The sequence below is a fragment of the Anas platyrhynchos genome, chromosome 2 (assembly GCF_047663525.1).
Source record: "Anas platyrhynchos isolate ZD024472 breed Pekin duck chromosome 2, IASCAAS_PekinDuck_T2T, whole genome shotgun sequence".
In the NCBI taxonomy this organism is placed as follows: Eukaryota; Metazoa; Chordata; class Aves; order Anseriformes; family Anatidae; genus Anas; species Anas platyrhynchos.
Genome location: NC_092588.1, coordinates 35,426,218 through 35,448,539, shown reverse-complemented (window position 1 = coordinate 35,448,539; position 22,322 = coordinate 35,426,218). Strand labels below are relative to the sequence as shown.

At 35.7% G+C, this 22,322-nt stretch overlaps 1 protein-coding gene across 2 annotated transcripts in view; it reads left to right on the top strand.

The window, feature by feature from the left end:
- The window catches only part of PREX2 (phosphatidylinositol-3,4,5-trisphosphate dependent Rac exchange factor 2), a 175,572-nt gene that overhangs the window by 134,349 nt on the left and 18,901 nt on the right, over positions 1 to 22,322 (top strand). For both annotated transcript variants that reach the window (XM_027452319.3, XM_013099335.5), the window contains 3 exons: positions 1,929 to 2,043; positions 14,344 to 14,410; positions 16,436 to 16,626. In XM_027452319.3, coding sequence (XP_027308120.1) covers positions 1,929 to 2,043; positions 14,344 to 14,410; positions 16,436 to 16,626 — 373 coding nt within the window. The remainder of the gene's footprint in view (positions 1 to 1,928; positions 2,044 to 14,343; positions 14,411 to 16,435; positions 16,627 to 22,322) is intronic.

Here is a 22,322-nt window from a genome sequence, read left to right as displayed (position 1 = left end):
CTCCATCCTGTCTAGGTCTCCTTCTAAGTGGCCCTGCAATTGCATATTACACTGCGTCCCCCACTTCGGTTTCAGCTAAAAACTTGACAGAAGTGCACTTTGTCACCTCCTCCAGGTCAGTGATGAAGATAACGAACAATGTACATCATTATGGTGTCCTGCTTTTTAATGGGCCTCTTGATGCAGACTGTGTCCTATTGCCTACTACACTCTGAGCCTTCCCATCCACCTATTTTTTTTCCATTCATCTGTTCATCCAGACCATAAAATCCTAATATTGATTCACGAATACTATGGAAGACATGTTTCACTTTGTAAGGGAAGCTTGCCTTACAAGAGAGCTTTCTAATACGTTGAATAGCTAGAAATACATGAAATCCTTTAAAAAATTGGAGAGTTAAAGTGTACACTATGATATTCCCTGCCAACAACCAGTAGCATGGTCCCCATAGCGCTGGTAGAAGCAGAACTGTGTGCCCCAGTCAGTCCTGAGAAGCGACTGAGTTTTCTCACGTGGGTGATCTAACTGGACAAATTGAAGTTTATTCAGGTAAAACAAGACATACAGATAGTCAGCTCTATGTGTGCACTAACCTGGTATTAGAGAGTTCTGTGGATATTTCTGCATTATTATTATTATTATTTTTTTTGGTGGGATAAAGCATCAAGGAAGTTAAGAAGTCTTTCTGTTGAAATTTAATATTTTTGCACAGAAGCAGAATTACGAGCTTTGAAAACACCGAAGGGGAGTGCAATTTGCAAGTTATTTCACACTGAATGAATTATTTATTAACTGGTCATATTAAGCAGTACAAGCAGAATTAATATTCTGTGTGCAGCTGAAGCTGTAAGACTGCAGCATGTTTTCATCAGAGATCTGCTTATTGCATGCATTTTCTGATAGGGTGATGAATTCTTAGAATGAGTATGGATTATTAAAGTAGCAATGTTCCTAATTGTAAAATCTTTAATGATCCTCTCCCAGAAATGTATATCACTAGGAACCTGTGTTTTGTGTTATAATAAAGTTAATCTCTTAACAAGCTCTTGTTATGTAGAGATCTTGATTTTTGAGTTTCAAATTTGTTTGAGACTTTTCAAACATTTGACGTGGCTTAGCTAAAGAAAGGATTGAACTTTGCTGAGTATCTAATTTAAAGGAAGGGTGGGGTGTTTTTGTTTTTGTTTGTTTTTGTTTGAAAAGTATTGAAGAACATGCGAAAATGGAAGGTTGTGCATTCCTTTTATGCTCCTTTTAATTTCTGTGTGATGATCGTATGAGAAGGACAGTGACCTATACTGGAAATCTTTTTTTGGTTCCTGAATTCTTGTAGCAACATTCATCCTTGCTTTTGTCAAGTGAATACAACAAAGACAAGGAGTCCATCTGTAGAGATATACCTGATCCCTGCAAAGCAGCATATATGGCATTTTCAGAGATCCAGAGAAATTTGCTTTACTTAATCCAGAAGAAGGCATTCAGATTATCAGTGGAAATAGCTAGAGTTTGAAGTGTTCCATATCCCCTCATCAGACTTCATAACAAGTTTTTAGGTCTCCCTCTGTGAAAGTATCTGTACATTAATCCAATCCTTTCTTTCCTCTACTGCTCCCCCCCTTCCCCCCAGTATATATATCAGAACTAAAAAACACATTTACATGCAAGGGGCACGAATACTTTAATTAGAGCAACAGAACTCATGCTATATTTTCCATGGGGCCAGAAATATAAATTTTGTTGTGAATGAAATCTTAAAAAGATCTGTATGAATTCAATGACATACAGAAACAGCTCAGCAATCCACAGGGATCTCAGCTTCAAGGTTTAAAAGTAATACACTAGTCTGTGAACAAAGCTACAAAGAATGTGAATACTAAATATTTAATACCGATTTTTCTCTTCTGTATTCTTCTTTCTCTTTTCATAGCATTGGAAAGCATGGAAGGATATTACTACAGAGACAGTGTTTCAGTAGAAGAATTTCAAGCTCAGATAAATGCAGCATCACTAGAAAAAGTAAAGCAGTATAACCAGAAACTACGGTGGGTAATAAACCAACTTTCCTGAGATTACCTTAGCAAGTTCAGCTTTTTGACCCAGTTTCTATGACACGTATTTAAACTAAAGTGCATTGTATGGTGGTTGTTTTTGTTGTTTGATTGAAAAAAATCCAAGACTCATGGTTCTGACTTTTTTTTTTCTATTTCTGCACTATTAAGATTACATTGAAAAAGAAAATTAAAATTATATTCTCTCCTAAATCATTTTCCTGTGAAAATTATAGCTGCAAATGCCTCAGAGTTGATTTACTAATGCATATAGTAACAGAATTGTCTACATGATCACAATTGGTGTACCAGAATCTCTAAATATTATGATCTGATTCTTTAGATCATATTTATGTGATTTCTACAGAATAGGGCTTATAAAGTAGTGCTGTTTTCCTCAAAAGTGAATGTAGTTTTTTTCTAGTACTAATGGGAATAAGAACATTTCTGGGTACTTGCATCAGCTTCAGGTGTGGATTACGGAGTATGTACTTACCAGTATATGCAACGATTATGCAGGTGTGTATTTTAGTAAATAATTAAGAAGTTGCTCATAAAGACAGAATTTCTGGTGTACTGATCTCTAAGTTACGAAGTAAAATGATGATATACCTAATAATGATGATAAAATACCTAGACCACTCTTGCACCTCATTGTATCTGTGGAAAACACCTGTTTAAATATACTTATATACACAAATAGAACAAAAAAGGGTAACATCACATCTTTTCACTTTTTAAATCCCTGAGTTGGATGGAAATAGTACCATTTGGCTACACATGTTAAAAACGACAGAGAATTGGAGATAAAAAGAGATGAAGGGCAGCAAAGAAAATGAAAGAGTAGGAAGGAGGATATTTAAGTATCCTGTCTAAGTGTATCTAGGTGGAGACAAGCATACAAGTGAAAGTCTCAATATTATTTTTCCAATTCCTTTACCTGTTGATCTACTCCTGTCTTTCGGATATTTTCTTCATGGATCTTGCAAATATATTTCTCTAAGATTTTATCAGAGCAGTGGACTTCCTAAATTCTGCTTTAATCCAAGCAATATTGTAGCAAAAACAATTTTAAAGCCAGTTGTATTCAGTGAGTACTGTATATTTACTTTCTTTGTTTCATCTGTGCCACTGGAATTCTATCCAATGGCAAATGTAGTATTTATTTATGTATTTATTTGTTTGTTCCATTTTCCACTTTTTTTTTTTTTTTGGTTAGTACTTAATGTTTAGGGAAAAAAAAAGTTCCTCCTAAGTATTTTTTTTCACAAATCTTATATGAAAATATGACAAATAGGTTTTTGAAAGCTTTGGTCATGGCAGTGTTTGGCGTAGATGAACTAGCATTGGAATGAGTTTTCCCTCAGATGTGCAAGGCGAAACTTTTTGCCATTTTTTAAGTAAATGAATAGGTCTGATTTGGCCCCCATAAAAATCCTAAAATTCTTCCTGACATTGTTTCAGTGTTCCTTGATCCTATTTACCATCACGTGTTCTGGTTAGGACCTTCATTCATTCTGTGGATCTAATGAGATATAGCACTGGTATTTTGACTCACAGGTATGACCAGTTGCTAACCTCCAAGGACTAGTTTTGCTGAAAGATACTATGAAAAAGTCAGCATTCAACAAAAATTACCAATGGTTGCTCTGTCCAGTCTAAAGAACAGGAAAAATACGGATTTGTTCCAGCCTTCTAATGTCTGATGAGAGCATTCAGTAATTGATCTTTGCATTTGTGTTCTGGTGAGCTCTACCAGTTGCTTAAATGAGGCACAAGCAGCTTCAGGAATTCACTGACATAACGCGAAGAAAAGAGGAAAAACAGAAAAGCAGATGCTTTGTTCTTGTTCTGCCATTTGCTAGCCTGTGTAGGTGTTTGGACAGGAGAATCTAATAAAGTAACTACAGCAGCAAAAGCTATTAACATTTGGATAATTGCTCCAAAGAAAAACATAAAAGTGAAATTGAATACTCCTTGGAAACATACGCATATGTAATAACACTGGATTAAACTCTTCATGTGGAAGAAATCCTCTATGTAGAACCACCTAATCAGTAATAAAACAAGTCATTCAAGACACACACAATCCATAAACCATTCTTTCTCTGTAGAAAAAGAATACACTGCTGCTTCTGAAATGATCACCCAATGACCATTTTACAATCCTCATTGATACAGCAGCAGAAAGCAAATGGGGAGCAACAACAGAGGAAAAAGTAGTCAGTGGGAGAAGAGGAGGGAGTGGGAATGAAGCCACTAGCTGGTCATGACACTGCAGCAGAATCATCCATTGATGAGATTTCTTAATGCAAGTTCAGCTTCTCTTATCACAGGCACATTTGAATAATAGTATTCTCATAATGTGTACCAGAGGAGACCATTTTGGTTGTGTATGGTCCCACTGGCAATGAAACGTTAGCCTGACTTGTGATGGCTTCAAGTGGGACAATAAAATTAATAAATGTGAGGTACCCTTGCTTAGATAATTCTTAAATTGTAAGACAAGACTTGTTAAGAATGAGTACATAAAACATTTTTGAGGAGTGCAATTTTTTATTTTTTTTTTTTTTTGGTGTGTGTGGGATGGAATTTATACTAATGAACACATTAGAATTCATTTACAATTTTTTTATTTGAATGAATTAAGAGATACAGTAGTAGATTTACAGTGGAAGGAGGATAGCCTTTATCCTTCAAGTAAAAAAACCCTGAATCTTAGCTATTCTTGCAAAAATCATTAATTACTAAGGATCTGCGACCAGCTTTTTCACAGTATCAGAAGTGAAATAATAAATCCAGGTGCAAAGTTGTCCTCCTTGACACTCATTTGAGCAGTCATAAGAACTTCTCTTCGTGGTTCTTGCTTTGGGACTTTTGAAAATACTACCTCAACTACAAAATATAAATCGTAAGATTATCATTTTTACGAAAATGCATGAAAGTTGAAAACCAGTTTTGGAATTTGATACATACAGAATGAAGAGAACATTCTTCCATCTTCTGTAACTCACTTAACCCTAGCTATTTGAATCTAATCAATTATACAGGGGAATTTTCATTCTAAGGACAGCTAAGAGCTGAGTTGTTCTACAGTTCCTGAGGCCCCCGCAATATGTAGGAAGTCCTTTTTCTGAATATGATGTTATATTAGAAACAAATTCAGAAATGTCATAAACAAACAGTTTATGACATTTCTGAAACTGCAGGGAAATTTTCAGCATCTGGCCCACGATTATTCTTTATGGTGCTGGATTTCATTTTCATGGTCAGCTAGATTGCATTTATTTTTATATTTCACCTTTTCTGCTTCTCTGACACTCATAAGGAAAAAAAGGCTATACTCAAATTGTATTTGCAAGTTACGCTGATGCTGGTAAGTGCCAACATTGTAAATTTAACCTTATTAAACCGTTTGCTAATGGGGAAACATGCAGTACAACCAAGTGAAAGTAATTAAGTCAGCAAAGATTTTTAAAGATCTTTATTACTGTGTGGTTTGATAGCTCTACAGTTGTCTTCTAATTTAGAAGAGGACTGGAAAGAACCTGTGCATCTGACCTGTACAGAGGCTGACGTTAACTGGCTGTGTTCTGCATTCTCCCACCTTCTCTTGCTGTCCTTCATCTTTCTCCTTTGCTACTACCTGTCATTCAAATTTTTTTTTTTATTTATTTTTTTTTCCATCTTGAGTAAGTCATTTTGCTTTTACAGATATGAGAGACCATTTCTCTTCAGCAGGGAACAATGAACAATGGTATTTGAATTCATAACTACAACAAATGCTGATAGGAATAATGATAATTCATGAATGCAATATAATTACTTGGACTGATTGGTTGGGTTAAATCTTCTGATGCACATCTTGAATCACACGTGTCTGTAAAAGTATGAGGGAAAGCTTAATTTATCATTTTTGAAATATTACTCTTTTAAGAATTATTTAATTAAAATACATTATGTCCTATGAATATGATTTTTATTTTTGGTAAAGGTCTCTTTCCTGCATGGTATGATTCATTATGGTATTTATTACTACATTGCATAGAAATAAATTATATAGTCATTACTGGGACCAAAGGTTGGGTTACAATGCAGACCTGTTAGAAGCTGGGACAAACCTGACATAGAGGTCAGCTGAATGGCCATAACTCAGCCAATCTTTGGACTGAGCAGTGACTTTAAGATATAACCCTTAGTTGAATAAGAGAACTGATTTTACCCTTGGAAGAATCAGGTTTTGGATTACCTTACTAGAGTAAGTAAGATAGTTTTATAATGGACATCGATGAGTATAGGAATGAGAACTGAGAAAACGTTTGTTTGAGGTGTCAGAGGTTTGAGCTTGATGGCTTAGGATGGGCCTTCCAGTAGTAAGGAAGCTTGCTCTTCCAGTCTTTCCTTTTTCATAAATATTTAACATTTTTTATCAGGCAGATCAGATTAATTTTTTCTTTCATTGTAAATGATCTTTCTGAGAAAAATGTGGGTCCCTCCTTCAACTTTCCATTAAAATGTACTTTTCCACAGATACTCTTGGTCACCTTCTTAAGCAGAAAAGTCCAGGAACATCTGTTCTTAAGAGCTTTTTCTGGGCCAGGTCTGTGCACACGAGTGATGTATATAAAAGATGGAAGGGATGCTGTGGGCACAGGTCATTCAGGGGGGTGCAGGGCCGTGGCTATACCAAGTATGTTAGGTGGCTGCAGTATGCTCCACTGCATGATGTTGATACGAAGAGCAAACCATAGTGGAATTTATGTGCCCTGTCAGTACACTCATATGGGTTATGAACTGTCTATGCAGCTAATGTTTTAGCTGATGAGAAATTAGTGCAATCATTGGCTGTTAGACACATTAAAATGTCTATTAATCTTTAGCGCCTATACTTACATTTAGATATCTAACCACTTTTAAGATTTGGTTCCCAATAATGTGGTGGCTTGAATTGGGAAGATTGAGAGAGGAATGATCAAGGGAATAGATGAAGGTGAGGTTCTACCTCCTTTTATTTTATCTTTTCTTTTATGCCCAGCATGGCACTTTCTAGTGACATCACTGACTATATGATGACCCAGTTCTTCACTCCAAAGATAAGATCGTGCTGCAGGAAAGGCAGCTGAGGATTGCTATCCATCCTCACCACTGGTGTGGGTGATAATTACCACTGTGTAGTAATTAACTTGCCTGTGCATCAACAGACAAAAAAGGCGTGAAAAAAAAGCATTCTTTCCTTTCTGCCTACCATTCTGTGTGATTTGGAACTATTCTTTGAAGTCAGCTGTGTCCAGCATTATTGGCAGTCACTTTTGTGGCCTGCTGTACAGCTGTAACAGAAGAAAAAGTTAAAGCAAGCAGTAAAGGGAAAAGACCTTTTTTTCTTCTTTATCCTATGTTGCTGCTCCCTTTGATATAATTTTAGGAGGTAAATGCAAGTCTTACGCTAAGGAAGCAATTATAATCAGTGAATCTAATGACAAATGATTTAGCTAACTACCCTCATTACATTGAACATCTGATTACATTGAGCGTAATATTTGTCATTTTAAAGTGTTTCATTTACAAAGTAACTTCAAACAGTTTCTCTTTCTAAAGCCTCCTGTACCTATTTTATGGCATAAATTGCCTTCCACAGAATGATGGCAAGTTTAATTTAATCCTTTATTCAGGGATATCTTGTTATAATCCGTAAGATTTTAATATTGTTATTTTTAAAGTTATTTTCTAAAGACAAAGAAACTATTTCTGCCCCTGGAATTTCTGTGGGTGTGGAACAAAATATGCCTGTGGAATATAACTTCTTTTTATTTATATGTGCATGTATATGCGCTCAGCAGCTTCTCAAGCTGCAGGGTTCTTGGCAAGATGATGTTTTCTGTATCCTGTATAATTTAGTCAAGGCAGAAAATAGACGTGATGGCGCTCATGGCTTCAGGCTGAACTAAAATTCTCTAATAGTTACTTTGGTAAAAATGACAAAAAGGACGTACCCACTTAGAGATAGTTAATTACAGTGAGAGAAAGGGTTTGTTTCTGGAACGAGCTTACAGATTCTCAAGACCATGCCTGCATTATCACAAAGACAAGATCATATATCAAACCCTGTAGGTAATGCATTAAAACCTATCGCAAAACTGGCAGATTTCTTCACCCCCTGTTTCCAGTGGAGAGCTCCTCCAAACCAAATTGCTCATGCAGTTAAGAAGCTTATGTTGTTAGGAAGCTTTGTTGTCATCCCACTATTGTCCTTTGATTTTAGTCTTTCTCTCCTTTCTCCTATGTTTAGCTGGTTTGCTCATTTACAATTTTCGTTATAGCCATCAAATTCAGAAAATAGTAACCTGAGCAGATTTACAGGTTTCAGAGAGTGACTCCATTAAAATATTCTCTTTTTAGTTCAGTGGGATATTATGAAGTAGGTGAAATACTATTTTCTGGATTTTAGTACTAGGTATTTTGTATATTGCATTGTGTTTAAAAATGCAACAGTAAAACTAGAGTGCAATGCTATATACACTAATTTATCATGTAGTTTATATGACTATAAAAAGTGGAAAACTGATGCCTCTTAGAATTTTAAGATGTGGTTCTAAATGAACTAGATGTTTGTGGCTGAGCTCTCTCTAAATGCAAAATCATTATGAAGGAAAGATTGAAAATTAAGCATTCACTCTGAAGGACATAACAAGGAAATAATAGCTAAATTTGTCTTCTGACAAACATAATGAGAAACATTTTAGGTAGAACAGAAATTGAGATTCATTGCATCTAAGTGAAGCAAGACCAGAGTGAATAGAAAGATGCTGGACAAAGTAAATTAAATTGTCTTGCTGTTTTAAAAGATACACTCAGCTGGCTTGAATTTAGATATGTGTTTTTTTCTCTTTCAGATATATACTCTTTGTGTGAGTGTAAATTCATTGTATCTTCAGACTTTTTACAAAGTATGATCAGTATTTATTATATGTAATGTTCTGAAATTGAAAATTATGCATCTTGACAGATTACAGTAAAAAACCACAATGACCCATACACTGAGTCTTTGCTCACTGAGGTGGACATCTTGTTCATTCTGTTTTCTTTATCCTCTGCAAATGTAGAGAAAGTGTATCTGCAGTGGTCAGAGGTGAAGCTTTTTCTTTCACTTCTGGTTACTGATATGAATCCAAGCCTACAGCTGTAATAGAAATGCTGACCATCCTGACTATGTGTCCTGTTATCATTTTAACAGTATATTCCATGTCTGGAATATCATGAGCCAATAAGGGGAAATATATTCTGTGATAGGCAAGTGTGGAAACAATTAGTAAGCACTAATGTGTTCAGTGTGGAATTGGCAGTTAGGATAATAATGGGAGAGGCAGAAAGGCAGCTGTAAGTGGTTTGTGGCCCAAGAAGTTCCCTTTCACTTAGTAAAACAGGATGGTTTCAAGTGATCCGGGAAGTAGGTAGATGGCAGGAGGTTTGGCATATTGGGTTACCCAGGAAGGGCTTACACATCAAATATATGAATTACCCAAGGTAATTTCAGAGCCACATGGTGTTAAAATTTTCTGTTCTGTGCTTCAGGTTGCGTAGTAGTAGTTGTGAATGGTGAGAATACTGCTATGTGTGCTGTTTCAGAATTTAAAATTGCGAAACTGTTGCGAAGATTTTTTCTAATAGTTAAACCTTTCTCAAAACCTCTAATAATACTGTACATATGGTTGTATCATTAAGATGTTAGGGTTAGAATCCCCTTTATAAGATCCCATGATCTTATTTTATGATGAGACCAAAGCCCCATTAAATTGCCTTTTTTGCTGAAGTACATATTTTTCCAGGCATATATAATGCAGAAGGTGGGAAGTCCTTTGTGTTTTGCCGTCTGATAATTCATATGTGCATACTTCTGTGGAGTAACGCAGTATGCTGAGACTTTAATTGGTAGATTTTTCTTAATGTATTATTTCTGTATGAAAACTATTCCTGTCTTATGAACCTAAATAGTGATAGAATATTACAGTTTTCTTTCTTCTGGACTTGTAGCATGAATAGAGATACAGAAATACTGCAAAGTAATGTAGAAACACTAGTAAAATTTAGAGGAATTATGTTGTGTTGAAGTAACTGTCACTTTAAATGGTCTCCATTATTGCAAGGTATCAACTGTTGCAAGCTGAAAATTTTTAAAATATATTTTCAGATGCATGGTGTCAAGCAAATGGCTTAAAATCACCACCTATTTGTGTGGGTTTAGAGTGTAGATATACTTGGTAATTTATCATTTATTGAGATTTACCATTTATTAGAAAGAACATGTGACAATTGCCATTTGTTTGCTCTGGCAGCAGATTGTTTTCTGCAGTGGGTACTTGATACAACAGAAAGTTGAGTTTGGAAGCACGTGTATATACACACACAAACACACATGTGTATATATAAAAATCGATACACTTCTAAGTGTTTGAAGACAAATATATGCATGCTGTACACCTGGATTCATCTATAGTTAACAATGAGATGACAGAATATAGTTTTTTATTAAAGAAATAGATAAGTATGTGTGTATTTATGTGCATATACAGAGAGATACTAAATATGTCATAGACATATGTATAGAGCTGAAGAAGAAAATTACAGACACTAATTCCAACACTCCCCGAGTCTGCACCTCTGTATTGATGTATCCTTTGCCATGTTGTTGACCATGCTTCTTGAATAACTTGTGACTAAGGGACTGAAAATCAAGTAGCATTCAAATATATTTTGGGGGGTTGGACTGATGATCTCTGGAGGTCCCTTCCGAACCCCTACAATTCTGTGATTCTCTGATATTTCCATCCTCCTTTTGAAGGCAGTATGAATTTCTTCATATGTATGCCACAGTTATGAAGACAATGTAAGAGATAGTTCTTTGTTGTAAAATCAGCAAAGCAGCCCAACTTGCCTTTATTTAATGCTATTTAATCCAATTATCTCCCCTCTGCCCCCAATTACTTCTTTGCTATTCTTACATTTCAAATAAAGGATGATTGACAGATAGGATAACTAGGTAAAATGCTTGACTAAGAAAAACATCAAAACTTCAGTATCTCCTTTGTATGTTGGTTCCAGGAGAATTTCTGGGAAAAAAAAAAAAAAGAAAAAAAAAAAAGAGAGAGAGAGAGAGAGAACGATCATTTTGTGACAGTGTTTTTCTTTTTGAACCCTAAGATGTTTAGTACCTCAATCCATAGTAAGTTTTCTCTGAGATCTCTGTCCCTTAATTTGGCATTTTTACATAGGAAATTTGGGACGTGTCTTTAAAACTGGAACATAGCAATAATCCCCTGTTCTAATGCCTTTTTGTTGTTGTTGTTTGCTTGATTTTATCTTTTTTCTTTCTTTCTTTCTTTCTTTCTTTCTTTCTTTCTTTCTTTCTTTCTTTCTTTCTTTCTTTCTTTCTTTCTTTCTTTCTTTCTTTCTTTCTTTCTTTCTTTCTTTCTTTCTTTCTTTCTTTTCTTTCTTTTCTTTTTTTTTCTTTTTTTTTTTTTTTTAAAAAAAAAGGCTTTTCTACTGCAACTTAGAGAAATTGTAAGGCTTTTAGCAGCAAAACCAGCATCACAATTGCAGACAAAGAACTATGATTTCATTCTTGATCATTTCAAATGGATTAGAAAATATTGTCCAAATTGGGCACCATGCCAATATTGCCATTAACTTTTCCCATAAAATATGATTAAGGACCTTAACAAGCATTTAGTAATTAAGTGAAGTGCTCTGGAAATTTATATGCTGTCCACAGTTTGTCATGTTCTGTAAAATACTGAAGACAGTTTTTATGAAAAGCAATAAAAATAAAGCACTTGAGAAACATCTGGGAGTGCTGTCTGATTGTGTGGGGGGAATAGTTTCATTGGTAACAGGATATTTTGATATATAAAATTAATGTTGTGTATAGTTGATTTTTGTTTGTTCTTTAGGTTAATGAATAACTGACTGAATTAATATAGTAATTTCTATAATTGTATATACTATTCTAGTGTCCGTGTTGCTTCATTTTGTACCCTGAGTTGATTATTTTCCATGTACTCTATTAATGTGTGTACTGTTCTGTATTTGGTTTTTGGTTTCATTTAACGCAGCTGAATTTGCTGAAATAATAGCACAAAGAGAATGGGAGTGCTGAACAGACTCTGAATGAAGCACATTTTCCTGTAGCATAGCAGGAAAAAACAGTAGAGGCTTTTAGTCTGATAATGTTCAGTGGATGGCAGGATGATGCTTTGGTTTTAGCTTTGTTAACAAAGGAAAAGGTTAGCCTGTTGCTGCTGAGGTAGCTTTTATGTGCTGTGGCCACTCGTAGTGATTTATGAGTAATTTTCTCTGCAAACCTCTTTTCCTCCCAATAGTCTCCAGCTTCCTCTGACACAGAGTACAGTCTGGATTGTGCACAGGCTTAATGGAATAACAGAACTAGATTAGTTTTCTTTACTGTGCTTTGAAAGGGGATTAATTCATACCTTAAATCTGGGGGAAGATGGTTTTCAAAAGTACAAAACTATGGGCAGCAAAATCTACTAGAATTAAAGGTGAATGGATTTATTTTTTTTTAATCAGTACAGTTATTTCAGATTGTTGACTAGTAAAAGGCTATGCAAATTTGCAGTCTGCACCCCTATTTTGCAGATAATGAAACCGTGTGAATAACTTTGCTCGTGGATAAAATCGTTTTCATTTTTTATTGCAATTAAAATTTGGTTAACATTCCATGGGGCAGCTAGAGTTCAGTTCCAGCCTGGGTCAAGACTTGGCTGTGACCTTTAGCCAGGTCTACTCCTTGTGCACAGGCACTAGAGCCAGATCTTACCTTGAGGTTTCCACCAGAAAATCTAGAAAAGTTCCATATTCAGTGTTTTTGGTTCCGTGTGTGCATGTTTGTGTTTTGTTTTTAACCTTGTCCAGAATTGCTGCAGGGTTGCATGATTCTCCCTGGAGGCTTCATCTAGTCAGGGAATCCCAGTCGATGTTTCTGTTAGCAGTGGCCCCAGCAGTTTTAGGAGTTTTTCAACCAACACAATGAGTCTTGAGGTCTTGTGACAGTGATATGTAAGATATTTCCTCTGCCTATTGAACATTTAATGTTAATTCATCAATGGTGAGCAATTAATTTGCTTGTAAGGCAAACAGCAAAAATAAAAAGCCTCTAAGGTTTCTGAGTTAAAGGAGACAGGAGAAGAGCTCCTTGCTTCCCATGCTGTAGCTTTGCTGAAGTTCTTTCTTTCTGGTGTTGAAAAATAGAACTTTTCCTGTTTTAGGAGAGAAGGATGGAAGCATGGAAGTCCTCTGCACAAAATATCAGCCACCTTTGTCTTTTAAAACACTGCATGTAGCATTTGTCTATTTTATGGAAACTTTTAATGGTACCATTCATTGATAAGTGAAAGGTTATAGAAGAAACTAGGGGAAGGTGGGTTGAAGAGCTTTACTACAAAGTATATAAATCTGATACAGCAAGAATGCCTTGTTTGTCACATTTGTGTTCTGTAGGTAAATGACATTTTTCTTTAGCTTCTTTCATGCACCAATGCCTTTGCAAAGTATGCAGAAATTGTATAGGAAGGCAGTTTGTTTTATTTATTTGTTTTTTTAAATTTACACATGCATGCCTGAGTGCACACATTGCAAATACCATTTTGCTTGTATGATGTATATTTACCACTTATAGGGCTTTTTGTTGTTGTTGTTTGTTTGTTTGTTTTTATATTCTGAGCTTGAATGTGTATTCCTCAACATCAGTACTATGTTTCATATTTGGGATTCTGTTCTGATATTATTACAGATATATACAATTAATATTAAAAAGCCAAACCAAACCAACTAAACAAAACCAAACAAACAAACAAAGCTTGCAGTGCATGAATTTCAGGTGCAGTTTACATGCTAAGTTACCCAAAGTCACTGTTGAAATCTAGACATTTGCCACAAACCTTTCATTGATGAAAACGAACGTTTTGGTGAAAATCACTTTCAGAACTAGTTTTTGTACTAACTAGCAATTAAAGTTTTGCACTGTACTGTCAAAGGGCAGAGGTAATGTTTGTCTCCAGGACAAGAAAAATGGTCCTCGTTACTTTAAAGAAAGGGTGTTAGTGCCTATTTACCCTTGTACTAATTCTTGATCCTCTCTTATCATGGAATTAGAACAAAACAAAACAAACAAACAAAAACCAACATATTTTTGGATGATGTCTAAGAATAGTCACCTGCATACATTTTGTTTCAGAATTAAAACAATTAACAGTCTTTGCATTATTTTGTTTGTTTTCCCAGAGCATTCTACCTGGACAAGTCAAACCTTCCTGCAAATTCAACATCTAAAGCAGCTTACATAGATAAGGTAAATAAAAATGTTAAGTGCATGCTTAAACTCTGTATGTTACACACTGCTATTATAATCCTTTCATGAGGTGTTCTTTATTCTATTCAAAAATGGAATTCAAAGCTATAGGGGCTTTGGATATAAGGAAAGGAGGAAATCTTTTCAATCTTTCTGTTGCACCTTGCTGTTCGGGGTATGTGGTGCCATGTGGTTCTTCATCCGCAGCTGATGCTGAAGGGCATCAACATGTCTCAGAAAGAGAACCATAGATTTTCTTTTTCGCCACATTGTCAGAGCAATGCAGTCACACCAGGAGCATGCAAGGGGTCGGGTGAGGGGGGAGCAGATGCAGGCAGAATTTTTTTGTTCCAAAAATTGGAATTGCTGTTAAAAATTAAATACTCCTTCAGCCTGCTCAGGCTTCCTTCTGAACCTCCTCATTTCAGCTTTCTCCAAATACCTTCATCGGTCTTCAAATCTCTGTGACTGAGAGATCCCAGGGGCTATGAAAATTCATTTAATGATCTCTCCTACTGTTGGAGAGTTAATACCCCTACTGTAGACCAATAAGGAAAAACACAGAAATTCCTAAGGTCTTGTCTGTACTGACTTACAAGCAAAAGTGATTGAGTTACTGTGGCTTGAGAAATATAGTAATCATCAGCTGAGCTTTATGACAGACTAAAATTTTATGACCGTATCATCTAGCACAATCATTAACGGACAGATAGCTCCTGTTTCTTGGCTCTGTGCTGGACCGCTTAGAAGGGGAGGAGGATGAGCCTGTTCCTCTCCTTCCATGGTGAGTCAGGAAATTTAATTTTCTAAACAGTCACAGCTGCAACAGGATAAATTAGCTACATATAGAGTGCTTGTTACCCTCAAACCTGTTCCCTATCTATTTTAGTAAAAAGACCAAGGGCAAGTTAAAAGCATCTCATAATCCTGAGGTAACCAAGGGATGTTAATTTAACGTAGTGCATTTATTTTGCAGTTGGAGCAAGCTAAGAGTTAGTGCATGGTCTTAGCTTGTGGGCGTGATTTCTGTTATGTTCTTCATAGCTCTGCATTTGTAAATGGTACCAATGAAAATCAATTTAAATGGATGCAAGTTAAATCAATAGGAGGTAAACCAGGTTAAATTTATTTGTGCCCAGATTTAAATATGCTGGTTGTTATAATTGATTTACTTGACCTGTATGCTTTTTTTGAGTGAAGTTACCTCCATAAATGGGCAAGTGAGGCTAATGTTTCCCTACTTAGTTAAAGATGTCTCTAGGGAATGAATCTCTTTTTCAAAAGACTTAACCTTTGGTTAAGAGTTTTGCTGGAATCTCAAAGTGCTTCTGGAATAAAGATAAAGGGAATTTAGAATTATGGTCTTTGCAAAACTATGTTGTGAACCCCTCCTTTACACAAAGCACCATGAAATGTTACTTTTCATTGCCAGATTTCTCTTGAAGACTCTTCTGAGAGCAGCAGCCTTCTACCTGAACCTGCCTTTTCTAGGTGGATTATTTATTTTTCATGCAGTAATGTTGAGTTTTGTAGTATGTTTTGAGATTCCTGTTCATTTTTCTTTTTCCATGTTGTTAGTCAGGGTTAGGAACCATCCATTTGCACAAGTAAAGGATAATGTGTCTGAATTATAAGCTGATTGTCTCAGTGAGTCAATTAACCAGGCTTGGTATCCCTCCTGTATATGTATACGGTTGTAGGTTGTCTCTTTGTGGTTTCCCTTCTTTGGAAATACCATTAATGCAAATGGCACTGATGGAACTGTTCAGTTTAATGAAGTGAAAAACAGCTCTGTAGGCAGGACTGGGAATGAAAGTCAGTGACCGTAAGAATTTAAAAGTTTGAAAAAGTTGTCCTCAGTCATAACAGAAGACTCTGTGATCTGTATGCATGTTAAAGAATCTGGCTTTTAACTGTCCTAGACAGCCCTGCTGTTCCAACCCGTAGTTGTGAAGACCTACTACAGGAGAGCATTTCACATGTTCTCAGTAGCAAATATTGAAATTTCTCTCTTCCCTTTTGCAGCTGATGAGGCCTCTCAATTGCTTGGATGAACTTTACCGACTCATAGGGTCCTTTATCCGTTCCAAGCGCACCGCTGCCTGTGCATACACTGCTTGCAGTGCTTCTGGAGTTGGATTGCTATCAGTTTCTTCTGAACTCTGTAACAGGCTTGGAGCTTGTCACGTCATTATGTGCAACAGTGGAGTTCACCGGTATGGCAATTTATTTTCCTCCCTTTGTTTTAGTCAGTCATTCAGACATTGCAGTTTGGAGAGAGTTCTTGTACTGTCTTTCCATATATGTGACTAAGTATTTAATACACTTAAAAAATCTATGGTGAAATAGTAGAACTATTTTTGCAGTGATAGGCAGAAATGAGTAGTATGATTCTGTTTTGTGCAGTTGTGATGGATTGTTCCTTATTCAAGTCAGTAAAATACAGGAGTCTTAATTGCTAAGGCAGAAAAAGGAATGTTTCCTAGGTGAATAACACACTATGTTAAATTCTTGATACAGACAAGAAATGCTGAAATTTGCATTTGCTTTGTATGCTGGGTAGAGCTTATTTCAAGGAAAAGATAAATGAGACATAAGAGGTATACATTTCTGCAGGTGTACCATATGATAACGAGAAGTTCTGTCTGTAGAACAGCTGGTGTGATTAACACAATACCAGAAAATGAACTGGACTGTGATCAACTGAGCTTTGTTGTCATCAACTCTGAGATCTTAATAGACGCACACACGTGTGTGTGTCTATTACATATATACACACACACATATATATAAACACACATGTGTGTCTATATATATAAATAAAGAAGTCAGTAACATTATTATTGAGCTCACTAGTATTTAATGATATTTATCAAAGGCAGCATTATTTATATTCCAGTTGGACAGAATACAATTTTATGTACGTTACATCAAAAAAAAAAAAAAACAAAGACTGAATTGGAGAGGGGGAAAACAACATCAAAAACAAGCTATTACCAAAAATCTGATGTTAAATAACAACTCTCTATAAAATTTCCAAACTATGCATTGCAGCTAGCAATATGTTAAAATTATCCTCCTTGGGAGTTGCTCTCCATCATCCTTGTGAGTCCCTATCAACTAGGGATGTTCTGTGATGATATGACCTACCTCAATCCTTATTTTAGCAGACTTGATTACCCATACTTTGTATTAAAATGAGTGTTGCTTTCTCCTGATTTTAACTAATGTCTTTTCTTTAAAAGAGGCTTAGGGAAAAAAAATACAGTATAACCACAATGCTATTAGGCACGAGAACCAGGAAAAGCTCTGTATACAGACAACACAATTAAATTATATAAAAACAGTACTTGCCATTTCTCTTAGCAGAGATTTTAATAGTGTTATATTGCAACAGACTATTTGTATTACTCTTTATCGTTGATACAAGAGAATGTAGCGTGCTGTTTACTGTACTTGGCTTTAGGCAATTGCTAAATAAGACTACTATTTAACACTAGACAATAGGTGGGAATACTGTCTGGCAATACTAGCCAATGAAGGTGGGAATACTTTATGGCATAGATTGGCGTGATGTTGTCATTTCAGAAGACTATAAAGATAGCTTTTCTCTGTCTCTATCTTTGTTTATACAGCTTCACAAGAAGTTTTTCTGATACAGATAGTCCCTCTACATGTGTCAGACCTTCAGATTTCTAAATTCATTTTTGCTTATAAACATTGCTCTGAGAGTGAACAAGATTTGATGTAGGGGGATGGGAAATCAGCCTTTTGTAAGGCACACAAGAGAAAGCTTTATTAGCTCTTAAGAATGAAAAAAAAAATCATTAATAATTAGGCTGACCTCATGTCAGTTAGTTACTATGAGTTACCATTTTTACCATTTCCTCAAAGCCGTGTGCTTTTACGAACAGATTCCTTATTCCCAAGTACCCTTCCAAAGACTTCCCTTTATATTTTAAGAAGAGAAATTTCACATGATCAGAAAAGACTATGGGTTTGATTCTGCAATTTTGCATAAAACTGAGGAACCCTACTTCTGAGTTTTCTTTTGATTTCATGGATCCTGAACCTGCCAATATAGTCATGGCAAAAATTCTTACTATATAAGAATAAAGTCAGAGCAATTTTAATAGTCTCAATAAAGTATTAATCTGCAGTGCATGGATCACAATCATTCAGAATTATTTAGTAGCTGAATAACTGGTGGCATGCTTGATTGAAAAAATGAGCAATTCTTAGATGAGAAGGAATTATTCATGAGATTTCTGCTCAAAACTAGGGCTAATTCAAAGGTTAAAACTTTTAGATGTCTAGTTAAGTGTATTTAAACAACACAAAATACCAGAAAGCCAACACACACTGGATTTCAAGACACTATTACAAGCAATGGGAATGGAGTTTTAGTATTTTACATGTGGCTTTCCATGTCAATGTTAAAGGGCTCAAGATCACCATTTACGTAAAGTAAATGTGGAAAACACTTTTCTGTAAAGCATGACTAGTTTTGCTTTACAGAAGAGTCTGTTTGAGCTTTTGTACAAGATACAATTACTTCACTTGTGCAATAATATTACCTTTGTGGCTACCATCTGTTCAGAGGAAAAAAACATCAACTCTTGACATTATCACAGACATTTTAAGATAGGCCTTCCAGGAGAGAGGAATGTATTCCTTCAGATTTTATAGGTACTCAACGAGTTTTTGCTTTGAATTTTTGAAAGTTCTGGAGAAAAATCATATATTTAGAGATTGGAAGGGACTCTTGTGCTTTTATTTGAAGTGACAGAAGTTGAAGAAGCTATTTTTTCTTTTCAAGAAATAACAATTTCCTTAAATTAATGTTGTATGTACAAACAGGATGGATGGAAAGGTCTTTCCTTAGCATTTCAGATTGTATTCAACATTGTTGTTTTGTCTTTTTGGCCTCCCTAGGCCATATCTCTGCAGTCCAGTTCTAAATATCCTCTGCTTTTTGGCACTCTGAAATTGCCTTTGCCCAGATAGAAAGCTTGTTTTGTCTCCAACTTGCATGCATGCTTGTGAATTTTGTTCCTGAAATTTCTGCTGCTAAATTGTGCTGTGTTTTTCTGAACCTACTCCCCTTGCTGCTGCTTTGTAGAGTGAAACTGTCTTGCAGCATCATGAAGTCCTGTGAGGAGGACAAAAGGAAGAATAAAAAGCTGGATGCGATCCAGTCCCATAGACACAGAAGATTTTGCCTGTTGTCTGCAGTCTGCGAGGCTTAATTCTGCTTTTTTAATGGAATATTATTTAATCAGAGCAGATAATCATACAAAGTAAAGTTCTTTAAATTGTAAGTTAACTTTTTAGAGTTGATGTTACTGTTTTTAGTAAGAGAGGATATATTTTCCTGGTTGTATTCAGCAATACATCTGGCCTTCTGTGTTCTTAGAAACTAAATGCTATGAAGTTCTGGAATGCAACTAGTTGCAGAAATCCATGTTTTGTAGGTCCAATGAGCTCACAACTGAAGTTTTTAGCACTATGCTACAGGCATTTAATGAACTGAAAACAGTTATTATCTACTGATACCGCTAGGCAAGCAGATGTTGGAAAGATGTGAATAGTGCTTTCAGGTTAACTTTTAAAATATGTTCTTCATGTATTAGTCTTCTTGACAGCTTAAAAGTGAATAATAATGAACTCCTTGCAAGGTTGCTTCCAAAATAAAAGAAAAATAAAAAATCCAACACAGCCTAATTTCTGTAGTTGGTTGCTAATGAAAGGGAATCTCTGAGTCTGTGGAGGAGTTCAGGGCTCTCTGCTGGTCAGCATCTTTTGCTCCTGGGGAGTGGGAACTGAGCAAACTGTTCATCTGTCAGTTTACATTATTTAATATACTTTAAACCTGAACTCCCTCACTCAATTTATCTGTCAGCTACTGAACTGATTGGAGAGCCTTTTCAGTGTTTTCTTAACTTAGGTGTCATGGATTGACAATGGGGGTTGATGTCACCTTTCCTCTCCTAACTGGAAGCAAATCCCAGAAAGCTTGAAGGGAAGTGCTGGCTAGCAGCCCCAATGCAGAAGAGGCCAAGCACTATGAAACATCAGCTTTGTCTGCTTTGACAGTGATTGCTGATCTCTGGATCAGCAGTTACTTGGTTTCTAACTTCTCTGTGATCCATATGAAATTGCTTTTCACACTGCACTAGGCTAAAACAGCTTGACAGAGTTCACATGTTCATCCCTGTATCCAAGATAATACTGGAGATTTTGAATTGCCAGTGATTGCTTTGCTTTGATTTTTACTATGTCAATATGTTTACCAATTTATATGACAGTCTGAAATCCTATATCTATTTCAGACAGCATTTCTTTTCAAATATATTTCAATCACCAGATAAGCAAGGATGAGGAAAAAATAAGTCTCTTTAACCTTCTCTGTCCAAAGTGATGTAAGTACTAGAAACTCCTTTTGGATTGTCATAAGTGAACACGCCTTGTTGCTCAACATTAGGAGGAGAACTCTAAAGTAGTCTAATAAATCAATAGTTTGTATTTCTGTTTTTCCTTTTTTTTTGTCATCCATAATTATATTTCTGCCTGCCAGTCAACTGCCGCCCCATAAACAATGCTCTGCTGTCTTGTATTCATTCTGTTTGAAGTTGTAATCACTCTGTACAAATGTAGGTGATGAAAGGCACTTTTAAATTTTATTGAATCATGATGTTAGCTCCTGCTTGAAGGAGAAGAGCAGACTATAGAGCACAGACATGCCCTAGCCTCTTTCCATGCCAAAATGAAATTAGGTGCAGCAGCTGCAGAAGCCTATTCAGGGACCATAGGCCTTACAGGCTCAAAGGAATCATTTAAAGCATCCAAATGAAACAAATCCCATGCTTGTTTAAAATTTTGCATTTCCTGAAGGATTGAGAGAAGTCTTTTATAATCTTGATGAACCACCAGAAAAATCACTGTCTTATTTTCTCTGAATTTTAATTTCCCCTCCAGAAAGTCTCTTAGCGTTGCCATCCTTCAAGCGGTGGGGTTCTGGCTGGCAGGCATTCAGCTGAATGATGAGGCAGGTTTTGCCAAGGGTTGATTATGCTGTCTCCTGCAGCTGACACAGATCCCAAAACCCAGCTAAACTGGCTCCATCTTCCACACAGTGAAGCAGAGTAACACCATAAGCTGTCCATTGTGGCCAGCTGCCTTTTTTTGAATCAGATAAAACATGGTGAAAAATAGGAACCCTGGACGCTGACTTTATATTGTAGACATTCTATGATAAGATTTTTCTTTTAGATTATTTCAGAATTTTATTTATTTATTTATTTTTAAGTAGGAATTTAGTTCTGAGCTAAATGACTCTGTGCCAGAAAAAAGAAATCTACTTGAAGTTTTGTAGATATAACTCCTGAGCTCCACAGTAAGAAGGTTTTCAGGGACTAATAAGATACTTTTAGGGGTCTGTCAGCGTGAGCTGAGGAACTAATTCTTGCTTCTCTCCATCTTTTGCTTTTAGTCCTGCTAGCTTTCCATTTAGTGATTTATTTATTTTTTTTAACTGCAGTTTTATTATGCCTGTCTGCAATTAGTGTATGTTTGTGATACCTTGCCTACTTAAACATAAACAAAATTTCTGTTTTCCTAAAATTGTTTAAGATAGTAGAGTATTTCATCGTGCTGGTTAATATTTGGAAACAGTTCGTGTGATCAATATGCAGAAATTTGTCTTAAGATAATATAAACAAGACATTTAGCACAAATAAATTGTTTCTACAGTGATAATCATTTTATTGTGATCCGTATATGCCTTTCATAGGCAACCTTATATGTTTTTGCTTTGTTCATCTCTAATATGTATACGAAGGACTATAGTTATGGGTTCACCTACATATTTTAAATTCTGTTTAAAATGCAATCTGAAAATGCAGAGAAATGC